This window comes from Prionailurus viverrinus, chromosome F1 (assembly GCF_022837055.1).
Source record: "Prionailurus viverrinus isolate Anna chromosome F1, UM_Priviv_1.0, whole genome shotgun sequence".
NCBI classification, from domain to species: Eukaryota; Metazoa; Chordata; class Mammalia; order Carnivora; family Felidae; genus Prionailurus; species Prionailurus viverrinus.
In genome coordinates, this window is record NC_062577.1 from 36,723,051 (window position 1) to 36,736,538 (window position 13,488).

General features: G+C 39.3%; 1 protein-coding gene across 3 annotated transcripts in view; it reads left to right on the plus strand.

Annotated features, from left to right (window-relative positions):
* The window catches only part of NR5A2 (nuclear receptor subfamily 5 group A member 2), a 121,951-nt gene extending 112,358 nt beyond the window's left edge, over positions 1-9,593 (plus strand). For 2 of the 3 annotated variants that reach the window (XM_047841551.1, XM_047841552.1), the window contains exon 7: positions 6,261-6,599. In XM_047841551.1, coding sequence (XP_047697507.1) covers positions 6,261-6,508 — 248 coding nt within the window. In that variant the 3' untranslated portion in view covers positions 6,509-6,599. Of the gene's footprint in view, positions 1-6,260; positions 6,600-9,422 lie in introns of those variants that run through there. The other variant, XM_047841550.1, reaches the window with a different exon arrangement.
* Positions 9,594-13,488: the final 3,895 nt, after the last annotated feature.

The following is a 13,488-nucleotide window of genomic DNA, read 5'->3' on the forward strand; positions in this document are numbered from 1 at the left end:
TAATTCCTTACGGAAAATTCATTTCCTTTCTCCTTTTCTGGTTTAGTAAAGGAAAGGGTCTTCTGAGGACAAATTGTGTACCAATTTATAGATTGTCATCTCTCCAGATGCCTCAAGGAAAAAGAAGCGTTCTACCTCTTTTTCCCATTTTCATATTTTTTAAAGGGCCAGATAAAATTTTCTCCCCACCTGTGAGAAATTAGCAAAGGTAATTATCTTCTCAGCAAAAGATAGGAGACTCTTTTTGAGCCTCCAGCCTCCCAGCCCCCCAGCCCCCCAGCCCCCTTGCTTAGCGAAAGGACCCATCACTGAAAAAACTGCTGAACAGGAAGATTCACAGGCTGTGCCACGCGGCAGGAACCAGGGAGGCAGAAATCAGGATCTTCATCTTCAGAGAGAATCTGAGTGCTGTGTATGACTGAGAAGCCAGTACTGTAATATATTCAAGAAGACCTAAGGGTTTACTTTCCAATAAGGATGGAAAAAATCTGAGCATGCCACTGTGAGCTTATCGTAATGCTGCTTCATATAAAAAGTTGGTAATTAGTCCCTGAGTGAATAAAGTAGAATAGATGATAAGAGATTGATACTTAGAGGAGAAGCCAAAATGCTTTTGCCAGTTATCAAAATTTAAAGGCTATAGAGGAAGGGTTGGGGATGCCTCTGACTGTTTACATACAATTTCCAACTCCGAATTTGCAATGATAGAGTTCATAACTTGTATTTTTAAATTGTATTACAATGAAGCCTATATCACTTTCAAAGGAGAACATGGAGGGCCAAATGCAGGAGACTTGTGAGATCTAGCATAAGATCTCACAGAAGAACTGGTGGGAATTCTGGTCTCCTATCAATCTCTCTTCTTCCAGCTGAGTCTCTTTCTAAAATCCCAAATATGCTACAGTGGTATTTAATATGGGAAATAAACAAATCACAGAAACATATTATTTCTGAGGACTCCAGAACATGTAATAATTTTTCCAGATTTTGTTTTCTCATGTAATTTAATATCCATTCATGAAGTTTTGGTGTTACAGACTCCTGCTATAGATGAGTTTAGACTCCCTAGTATGCCAGCTCCCATTCATTACTTAATGTGGAATAGGGCTTGATTTGTAGGAGAAATATGTCAGAGAAAATGCTTCAGATTTTAAATGTATTTCATGTGTGAATTTTCACAAAAGGACATGAATTAGCATAAAAACTAATTCCATGCATATTGTGGGAGCACACTTAAATTTCTGGACTCCTCCTAAAAAGTAAATACAGAAAAGAGAAAATTCCAAGTCTTCCGAGAGGTGATGTCATCTGTATTCTGTCATTCATGTCCTCCCTTGCTTTTAGGTCCTTGTGAAGCATCTCAACCACGGTAGAGAAACCAAGGTCTGCCTCTCAAGCCAGAGATGCAAGAAATGTGGGAGTGCAGGGACCCTATTCCAAGTCCAAATGAGGATGTGGGCATGTTTCCCTTAAAGCAGAACTGACCAGTGAAAATCCTCATTGGCAAAACATGTAAATTAAGACCTGATTATTCAGCATTAAGACTTGATTATTCAGACCACGAAAGGATTCACCCAGGATTCTTTAGATAGAAAACAAGACCGCATTGCAAATATTTTATTTCATCTATCTATATCTATCATATAAATTAAGTTTTGAAAGCCAGTTTCGAATTAGAAAAAGAAAGGAAATTGGCTTATAAGATAACAGTTTAATGTAGTAGGTAATGTCACAATGATATCAGTCTTGGACATATGCACCAATGATATAAAGCAAACATTAATGGAGAATTCTCTGGGGATGCTTTGACTAATACAGTCCTCATGCCAAGATGCTTGCAGTCAGTCTGCTAGGGAAATGGACAGTTAACAAAGCAGTGCAAAATGAAGTGAGAGGCATATAGAGCTAAAAGTAGAGTCCACCAGCCCAGCAATGATCCCGGAACTACTTGGTCAGTAAATGAGAATCATTCAATAAAAATCTTTTTCCTTCTTTTTTTTAACCTTATGTAGTTTAAATATCAGGATCGTTGATACCAAATTGCAAATTGCCTCCATAGACCTAGAAACAAAATAAGTAAGTACCTTTGGGACAGTTAGCAGCAGAACTTTTGTGAGATTTAATGAAACATTCTTAGAAATAGCTTAATGAGATAATGAATTCAGTCGTGCCAATTCTTTTTTTTTTTAATTTTTTTTTAATTTTTTTTAACGTTTATTTATTTTTGAGACACAGAGAGACCGAGCATGAACGGGGAGGGTCAGAGAGAGGGAGACACAGAATCTGAAACAGGCTCCAGGCTCTGAGCTGTCCGCACAGAGCCCAACGCGGGGCTCGAACTCACGGACCACGAGATCATGACCTGAGCCAAAGTCGGCCGCTTAACCGACTGAGCCACCCAGGCGCCCCTTTAATTTTTTTTTTTTAACGTTTATTTATTTTTGAGACAGAGAGAGGCAGAGCATGAACAGGGGAGGGGCAGAGAGAGAGGGAGACACAGAATCTGAAACAGGCTCCAGGCTCCGAGCTGTCAGCACAGAGCCCGACACGGGGCTCAAACTCACGGACTGTGAGATCATGACCTGAGCCGAAGGCGGACGCTTAACCGACCGAGCCACCCAGGTGCCCCTCAGCCGTGCCAATTCAACTCTAATGTCTTTTAGAAAAAAATTATATATATGGCCAAAGTATGGGAAACGTGTATATGTTCCTTCAGAAGGAAAATTGGACATATTTTTAGACTTGAGAGAAAGGTACCAGTTTGGACCAGCATTTCTAGAAATTATCCAGCACATGCTGATTTGAAGACTTTACATGATCATTCAGTGATAATAGTACACAAATAAACCAGGACTTAGGACTCCTTTGTTTTATGTTTTTTAATAGTTTTTTTTTTATTATTATTAACAGACTGGCATTATTTATCACAGAACGTAGAACCTAGTTCTCAAAAAATACATTTATCAAAAAAAGAAAGTTTCAAAACAACTTTCTTAAAAGACTATTATTCATTTATCTTACATTTTTATACTGTGCAAATTCCTACATCCTCCCTATTAATCTCTAGGACTATTGTTAGTTTTCCTTGCTTGTGAGAACATCTTTCATTATAGTATCAAATAATACTCCATTTCAGTTGTTTTTCTATCATTGTGTTTAGATCACCATAACCCCGAACGTTGCTTGTTTTCTTTTTCAACTTTCTGCTCGGATGTAAAAGAGGATGCTAAATTCTGTCTCTTCGAAGTTGGATGAAGGGCAAAAAGAAAAAAATGCTGAGAAATTTGTCAAAATTCAAATGAGCTATTTTGAAATTATGTTATCTTTCTGCCACGATCCTTTATTGAAGGACCTATACCCGTAACCAGAATGTGAGCCTGTGAAAGCGTAAGGTTCGCAGCAGGGGAAAAGCTAACACGAATGTAAATTCTTCTGTGGCAGACCCAGCTATAGCATACCAACGGTATTTCCAATTATTGACATTTTGTAATTTTGAACCAAATGTAACTAAATTTATAAATATTTTCAAATAATTTAGAAAATTTATAAATATTTTAAATAATTTAAAAATAATGTTTAAAATACTTTAAAATAGATGGAAAATACTTTATTAAGTGTAAAGTGCTACAGATATAAAATGTCAAGTGGGGGGGGGGGTGCCTGGGTGGTTCAGTCGGTTAAACGTCCGACTTCAGCCTAGGTCATGATCTCACTGTTCCTGTGTTCGAGACCCGCATCGGACTCTGTGCTGACAGCTCAGAGCCTAGACCCTGTTTCAGATTCTGTGTCTCCCTCTCTCTCTCTCTCTCTCTCTCAAAAATAAACATTAAAAAAAATGAGGCGCCTGGGTGGTGCAGTTGGTTAAGTGTCTGACTTCTGCTCAAGTCGTGATCTCCCAGTGGGAGTGTGGGTTCGAGCCCCGAGTCGGACTCTGTGCTGACAGCTCAGAGCCTAGACCCTGTTTCAGATTCTGTGTCTTCCTCTCTCTCTGCCCCTCCTCCGCTCACACTCTGTGTCTCTCTCACAAAAATAAATAAACATTAAAAGACAAATTTTTTTAAATGTCAAGTGGACAACAACTTGCCTGCCAGTTTAAATGCCACAGAGGAGGCAGAGCTCCTAAAAGTGTCACATTTGTCTGTTTGTACATCTCATTAATAAATAAGCAAATATTTTTTATTCTCCCATCTCACTTTGAAATAGATGTGGTATCCAATGCTCCCACTGTGTATCTGTTTCGCTACTAATTCCTCGCTGTTTTTAATTTGGGACAGAGACTTGGGGGATAGGGAGGGGGAAAGCATGTTTAATGCAAAGTTATGGCTCAAAATATAAACACTAAAATCATCCCAGACCCATTTAAACAGCAAATGTAAGGTAATGTTTTTTGTTTATTTTTGGTTTTGTTTGTTTTAACTTTTTTATTTGAGTATAGTTGACACACCATGTTTCATTAGATTCGGGTAGACAACATAGTGATTCAACTTCTCTATACATTACGCCATGCCCTGCTTAAGGGTAGCTACCCTCTGTCATCATAGAGTGCTAGCACAATATCACTGACTATATTTCCTATCCTGTGCTCTTTATTCCCATGACTTAGTCATTCCATAACTGGCAGCCTATATCTCCCACACCCCTTCACCCATTTTGCCCATCTCCCACTCCCTTCCTTCTGGCAAGTAAGTAACCTTCTTCTAAAAGCATTTAGAGATACCGGGGCACCCGAGTGGCTCAGTCGGTTAAGCGTCCGACTTCAGCTCAGGTCATGATCTCATGGTCCGTGAGTTTGAGCCCCATGTCGGACTCTGCTGACAGCTCAGAGCCTGGAGCCTGTTTCAGGTTTTGTGTCTCCCACTCCCTCTACCTTTCCCCCATTCACACTCTGTCTTTGTCTCTCTCTCTCTCTCTCTCAAGAATAAACATTAAAAAAATTAGAAAAATTAAAAAAAAATAAAAAGCATTTGGAGATACCAAAGTGGACATGCACACATGTACAGGCTAAGTTTAACAGCCAAGTTTAGTGGCAAAAATATTGGGTATGAGTCACTATGGTAACTATTAACTGAGTTTAGTACATTTAACCTTTTAATCATAGTGTTATGTGGTTTTCTTCAGAACCATCCTTATTTATTTTTGTCCAATTAGAACATAAAACAGGGCTGGAGGGGTCCGCATCTGTTTACTTTCTTAGCGTGGATGTATGTAAACACACATATCTATATTTTTTTTCCAGAGGCTTCTATATACACATTGTATAAAAGTTGCAGTTAACGTAAATAAACTCCAGAAGAGAAATTCCAACATAACCATTTTTCCCGTGCTCATTGTCTGTGTATGCATTTGTATGTTGGTCTGTCTTTTTTTGACTCTGTGTTTCTCCCTTATTCAATATTTATAAGGACCTCTAGGGCAGATGCCTTAAAACAACTGGATCATCACCAGGAGTTAGGTTGAATGAATTGCCTGTGTCCATGTTCTGTGTCTGAGTGACCCAGGACCAGAAGAAAAAAAAAAGAAAAGCAAAGCAAAGTTATCAGACTTATCAGACTTTGAAGCCACATTCAGGTTAAAGGGCACCGGCCATCCTGGCACATAGTCTGCCTAAAGGACAAGGCTTTCATTTGATAAAGATCATTAGTCACTGAGATATATATTTTAGAGAGTTCCCAGTAGCGAATATTCTGTTGGCAGTCACTGGGGTGTACCAGATGGTTCATTAGCATAGGCTAGACAAGTCAAAGGCTTTCAGAATCATTTAGAAAATGTCAAACAGAAACAAGAACCCTGTCACTTTTTATTAGAATTAACTACATCATACCCTGGACACAGATTTCACCTTGGGTCAGAAAAATTAATACAGAATTATATGAATTGTGTAATATACTGGGTTAAGATAGGTCTTTCTCCAGGGACTCATTTGCTGGCAATATATTATGATCCCTCTACTTTAGGAATCCTCAAACCTTTCCTTTTGTAAGATATGAAAAGAGTTGACCTTGCTCAAAATCCATTGGTGTCTAATTGATTTGAGGTATATGCAGAATTTCAACAAGACATTCTTCTAAAGCTCTTTTGTGATCATTTTCCCAGGAAGCTTGGTGAGTGGGGCTTACTGAATATTCAGCAGCGTATAAAGTATGCTTTATGTCAGGAGGAAAATACATCCATTAATTGAACACACCGCTGTAGTAAATAGGAATTAAAAAGCCATTAAAATATTGTGCTTTTTTTTTTTTTTTTTTTTTTTTAAAATCCAGATGTCAAAAACCTTGAGAACTTCCAGCTGGTAGAAGGTGTCCAGGAACAAGTCAATGCCGCCCTGCTGGACTATACAATGTGCAACTACCCGCAGCAAACAGAGAAATTTGGGCAGCTACTTCTTCGACTACCCGAAATCCGGGCCATCAGTATGCAGGCTGAAGAATACCTCTACTATAAGCACCTGAATGGGGATGTCCCCTATAATAACCTCCTCATTGAAATGTTGCATGCAAAAAGAGCTTAGGTTACAACCTGAGAAGCTCTGCTTTCAAAACAAAAAGAGATTGGTGGGGGGAAAAGAAGAACAGAAGTAAAAAAAAAAAAAAAAAAAAAAATACTCTGAACTGCTCCAAGCAACACTAATTAAAAACTTGGTTTAAAGATATTGAATTTAAAAAGGCATAATAATCAAATACTTAATAGCAAATAAATGATGTATCAGGGTATTTGTATTGCAAACTGTGAATCAAAGGCTTCACATCCCCAAAGGATTCCATGTAAAAGACATTATAATGGAGTGAATTGAACTCACGGATGGAAACCAACACCATATCGGAATAAAAACGGACAGAACAATTCTTGTATATTTAAACTGATCTCCGCTGTGAAGAAATTGAGGAACTGATCTGTGTTGTTAATTAGGCTTATACAGCAGGGGATTTGAGCTTACAGAATTCCTCCATGCTAAAGCTGAACTAAAACAACTCAAAAACCCATCAGCTACACCTGTAATAGCCCTTCCCTCTTCCTTCAAGGACCCAGCACCTTCTATCCTGTGATCACAGAATCTGTCCTTACGGACTTGTGCTCAGCCACACCCACTCATAGCTCCACCAAATCATGAAAAGCATAATTTTGAATGTCTGTGTCTTAGACCTGCAAACAGCTAATAAGAACAGTCTATTAATATGTTAGCTTGCCATTTTAAATATGTTCGGGTTTGTTTTGTCATGTGTTCATAATGTTAAAAAAAAAAAAAAGAAGCAGGCAGTATCCCTCTTCTGATCTTATATAAGCATTAATATTAAGGGAAAGGACTACAAACTTTTAAAGCAAATGCTCCATAGCTAAAGCAAGCTAGCCCTTATTTCTGCTACTGTTACTGAACCGTGGCTTTGGCGTTGTTGGATTTCGTAACAATTTCTCACCAAAAGGCTTCTTAGGGTACATCCGTCTTTTTAACCATCAAAGTTTGTAGTTCGTTTAAAAATAAAACCTGAAGCGTATTTTGCTGGGATGTCAAATAGTCACAGTGCCAAGTAGTTTAAAATAAAACCGAAGCATGTTAAGCTATGCAAAAAGAAAGAAAAGGGTTGGCTAATAAATGGCCTCAAGTCCCGTGCTTGTTGCAATCGAACATCCCCTAAACATAGAATGGAAACAGTGATTTTTACATGTGGATGGAAAAGATGATAAAGTAATTCAAAATCTTCCCTGAAAGGGACAGGAAGAGGGTGATGCTGACCTTTCAAAGTCATAGACCAAAGTCTGCTCTAGAACAAATATTGAAGTACAAAGAATTGCAAAACAATATCTCCCAACGACAATAGCAGTATTATTAACGTGTGATGCCACAGGTATGGAAGTCTTGCCTTATTTCACAATTCCGAGAGGTAGCTGTGCAGACGTGGATCAACATTTGTTTAAAATAAAGTATTAATACTTTAAAGTCAAATAAAAGATAGTGTTTACATTCTTTAGGTCCTATGGGGGGAGGGGAGGGAACTATGATATCACAAAATAGCTAAAGCAGTAATTTCCTTAATGTTATTTTTCTGATTGGTAATTACTTTTCACAGTACCTAATTATTGTATGTCGTGAGACACTAAAATCAAAAACGGGAATCTCATTTAGACTTTAATTTTTTTGAGATTATCAGCGGCACAATCACTTGTAGAAACTGTAAAAAATAAATATCTCCTAGTCCCTTAATTTTTTCATAAATGTTTCAGGCTTTTGAATAGTTTATTTATATTGTATATCATAGTTTCAACTGTAGACAATTATGATGCTAATTTATTGTTCCTTGGTTTCACCTTTGTATAAGATATAGCCAAGACTGAAGAAACCAAATATATGTGTTTACTGTAGCATGTCTTCAAGTTAGTGGAACATAGTTCAGGGACAGAAAAGGGTCTTAATGAATTAAAATCATTCACTTGATTAAATGTCTGTAAATCTTCATAATTCTTCCTGTAGTTTATTTAATATCTATTGTAAATTATGTGACTTGTAGTTTCCTCTGATTTCAAGTAAATTTAACAGGGGTGGAGTCTTACCTGGTTTCCTTTACAAGCATTGTAAGTTGTATACCAAAGATATTAGTTACTACTTCTGTGTGTACAAAAAGGGTTATTTTATTATTTTTCTTAATCTCCTCTAATATTCGTCCACATGAAGGGTACACATTCACTAAGCAGAGTGTCCACAGCTCCTCATGCAAAATCTCAGTCACCTGTAATCATGGCTCAAAGGGCAATGAAAAATAGCCGACCAGAGTCAATATGCAAAGCATGAAATGGACTAACAGCATCATTATTCTCTCCAGTTAAAAACCGGGTTGGTTAGAAGACACGCGGAGAGGAATGGGTGTTGTTAACCGTTACTGAAATGGTTCCATCATGTATGTGCATCTTGGGTGGTGGCAGTTAGGAGATTTGTGGGATAGTTATTTGGAGGGTCTTTAACATTGCAAAAACAAAACAAAACAAAAAACCCACCCAAATATATTAATTCTGAAAGTCCATGTTTTCTTATTTTAAATAATGGAGTACTCCCCACTGAATATTAAACCTAAAAAAATGTCAAATATTGGTGTTGTTAACCTAGTAAATTACATCCTAAGTACACTTAGAAAGACGGGCAACACGGACAGTTACATCCACACTTCTGGTATCATGAAGAACAGAAGTTGATAAACAAGAATGCGCCCCAGTCAACGTCTGTGGCCCATCCAAAGTTGGCAAATGAAATTTCTCTAGTGTTCATTAGTGACCACTTTGTAACCAGACATTTCCTTAGCAACTGCCTTATCAATGACAAGATTTATCAGTAAAAGCAGACTCAAATATAAACGTTTTTGGCTTAGCCTGGTTTATTATAGTTGGTCTATGTGTGTAAACAGACAATCTGTAATGTCTGAATATTTGTATTACAGATCTTCTGCAGCTACCTTGGACCTGAATCCATGCAATGTTTAGAGTGTGAAGTCAGTTACTTGTTGATGTTTTCTTACTGTATCAGTGAAATACATATTGTCATGTCAGTTCTTGCCAGGAATTTCTCAACAAAATGGAATTTTTTTTCAGTATTTCAATAAATATTGATATGCCCAGCCTGATAATTTTTAAAAGTTTTTATGCTGTCCTCTTTCTATTACATACTAAAGCATCCAGTAATTTAGATACTTGAGTAGGAATGGAGTCAAAAGAATTCCACATGAATAGATCCTTTTCCCTCTGTAGATGTTATCTGGAGAAGTCTTGTCCTTGGTTGGATACTTGAAGCATTAAAGTCAATCTGTTCATCACATCTCTACACATGAAATAAAGCATTTCATATTATTCACTGTCACAACTGATGGGCAGAAAAATCTCATAGTGTCTATATTTTTTGTCTACCCTGTGCTGTAAGAACTTTACCAAGTGCCTTGTTAATTCAAGTGATCTTCAGAACATCTCCATTTGGTATTATTATATACCTCTTAAAGCTTCTTGCACAGACCGAGAAACTAGCCAGTGAAGGAGCAGAGATTTGAACCCAAGCAGTTTGGCTCCAGGATTCATGTTCTTAAATGCTACACCACACTGTCTCTAAACCAGGGTGACACTTAGGATTTGTCTCAAAAGGAAAAGATGTGAAATAAGATCAAATCACTGCCGAGGATACAAATTTCAATAACTTGGAAATCTAAAAGCCTTTAACACTTTCTGGAGTTTAACCCTGAAAAGGAACATGTCTATCTCCTAGAAAGTAGCCCCCTTCAGGACCATGGAGCCTTTGGAGATGTTTACAAAATCCATTTTGGTAATTAATAATTACCCCTGCTACAAAGTAATGCAAGGGCCACAAAGCCATACGCTTATGAAACATTGTGACCCAGGGAAAGCCACCTCCTTTTGCCCTGCCTTTGCCTTCCCTACCCCTGTCGAGATTGGCACAAGTCACCATCCCTTTGCCAAGCAGACACTGATTTTTCTTAGGTTCCTGCTAAAAGCTACCAAGGACTCAGATTCTGCACCATATGTAGGGCCAGGTAGATTACAGAACTAAGATTTTTAAGCACCTAGATAGTGGCCTATAAAACACCTCCCTGGTCAACCTCTTACCAGGAAGAACTTAATAAAAAAAAATTATCCTTGCTGACATCCCATGGAATTTGAAAATGTATATTCATATTTAACTGAATTATAATTTGCATACAGAAGAGTGTACAGCTTGATACATTCTTACATATGTATACACCCAGGTAATCATCACATAGGTACAGCAAAGTATAGAACATAAACTTTTAAAATAATGTGTTTATAAGTGGTTATGCACATTTGTTTTTTAATTTGGCAGAGAGGGAGTTTCTACAAAGCCCAACCCGGCAGCCGGCAGAGGTCTTGCTGATGAGAGCAGAGGCCTCACTCCCCGCAGAATAACACTCACGAAGTTGCTAAATCCATCAGCGTGAGGGAGCCCCAAGGAAAAAGTGGCTCACGTTGACGTGCATGTGATTGTTATATTTGATATTCACGATAACTTTGAAGAGGTTTGTACCTTTAACTAAGTTTGACGTTCAGTTTGAAACCATCTCTGATGTATATTTTTTATGAGAAACATGTGGAGAGTTTGCTCAACATAACACAGGTCAAAATGCTACAATACTTAGTGATCTTGACATTTCCCTGGAATAATGAAGACCAATTTTCCTTAACACTGAACAGGAAATGTATAGTTTAGTCACTCAACATATATATTCTTGAAATACTTTAACTGTTTCACATAGGCATTTGTTTTATTTTAAGTTGGGAATTAATAATTCAGTGACTGATATCAGGCAGTAATTGTGACTTGTTTGCAGAAAAACTTAAGAACCAGTCTATGAAACGTTGCATATTTAATTGTTGGGAAAGGGGCAAAAGGAGGTGTAATTAGACTGATCACCGAGTGTCCCCAATATGACTTTGACACTAAACACCTAAGAAACCAAGAAACCAGTAGACTTGAGCATGTTGGACCCTCCACACCACACCTGAGCTCTGGCCAGTGTCTTCCACACCCCAGGTTGCCCCAGGAGGCATTATGGATCCCAGACCAGATTCCCTGGGCCACTAGATCTGAAACTGTTCTCAGGACCATGTCAATATCAGGACCATCTCATCAACAGATGAGACTGGAGTTGCCCTCCCATGGAGACAATATGTTGATACCTGATTTGCATCTAACTCTTGAACTTTATGAACCACAGACCACAGCCCTCTTGTTTCACTTGATCCAACAGCAGCCCCCTGTCCTTGGCTGGCTCTGTCAACCCCACCTCTGAGGAGGAAGCCCAGCCCAGTGACCTCTGACAGGGCCCTGGCCTCCAGTACTTTTAATGACAAGAATTGAAGCCCTTCCAGATTCCCCTTGACCTGGGGCCACGCCTGCTTCAGGCTCCTTGCCAGCTTTTCTTCATGCACCTCTCCTGCCTTCCACATTGCCCCTGTATCCAGGTCCTACCAGTTACTTTCCGTAACTGTCTCAAATCAACCCTTTCCTCTTCCCTGCAGCTGTAGATCAGGCCCTTGGCATTTCTGGCCTAAAATTACACAATAGCCTCTGGGCTGGTCTCTTGCCATCAATTTCAACCCACTCCAAACCTCCCTTCCTACAGGTGCCAGTGCCACTTCCTACCCCAGAGCTAACCATGTCACTCCTTCACTTCCAGCCCTCTGGTACCTAATATCTGCAAGAAAAAGTTTCAGCCCACACCTTCCTCTAGGATGGCACCTCAGACCTGTTAGCACACAGCATCTGCGGGCCTTCCCAGACTCCACTCCTGACACATACCAACACACTGAGCTACTCGCCACCCTGAGCATCACCTGCTCTTTCCTGCCTCTGCACTTCCAGGCATGTTCCCCAATGGCCTAGCAAACTCAGACAAGACTTGGACACATCTTCCTAGCTGCCGCATCCCATACAAGCCTCCCCATCAAAGTCAAAAAATCCCATTTCTAGGCCCTAGACCTCTGATGTGAATCACAGTCTAGTCTCATTGTGTTTCTCTCCCAAGGCTGCCCCTCTAAACTGTAAGCATGGGGCAAGGGCAGCGCTTGGAACAGCTCTAAGCCACTGGCCCAGTGCTGGGCATAGAGCAAGCGCCACACGTGATCTTCACAGAATAATTAAGGACGTTGCTCCTCATTTGTCTCCTTGACGTGGGACATTTTAGGGGGGCCAAGACCAAGATAATCTAGTGCTCATCCAACATGCTCATCCAACTCCAAACGTAGTATCACAGATGAATTTCATGTTTCCTTCAGGGATGGTGCATATGTGTGACTGCATCTCAGCTCCCATCTTGAGATTTGAGCTCCCATCTTTTGTTAATCCAAAGACCGAGGCGGTGAGAATGGCATTGTATTTCACGGATACGAGGCTCTCAGCATCTCTGTGCACCATCTGAAGAAAGAACTGCAAAAGGGAGAGGAAATGTGCTTTGCAGCATCAGGGGGTAAAAAAATGGTAGTAAAATAGGTAGATATCATGGACAGGGAGAGTTTGGCATAATGTGAAAAAAAAAAAATAGAATCAAAGATTTCCAAAAATGAAACCAATGCTATTAGAGGCTGGTGATTTTCCAAAAACTATTCCACCTAAAGCTGGAGGGTTGGGCATGTGATTCCCCCCGCAGAGGGCTGGGTCACCTTTAATGACCTTCCAGGAGTGACAGTCCAAGATCCCAGCATGGCCATCCAAACAGACTGGTCCAAAACTTCAGGAAGGATCTTTTCCCTCACTTTTTCCCTCCAGGAAAAATTCGCTTGTGTCTTTGAAGTCTACTAGCATGATGAGACACTGACAGGCAAGATCCAGCCAACTCCAGAGACCTAAATGTATAAGAGATGAATTTACAAAGCTCATTTCAGTGTTTGTGTAGGACTCGAGAGAGAAATCACATTCTGCCAAACATGTTAGACCAGCGCATCCTTACATCAGGCAGTAGTTAATGTTCTGAGAAAGAAAGGGTC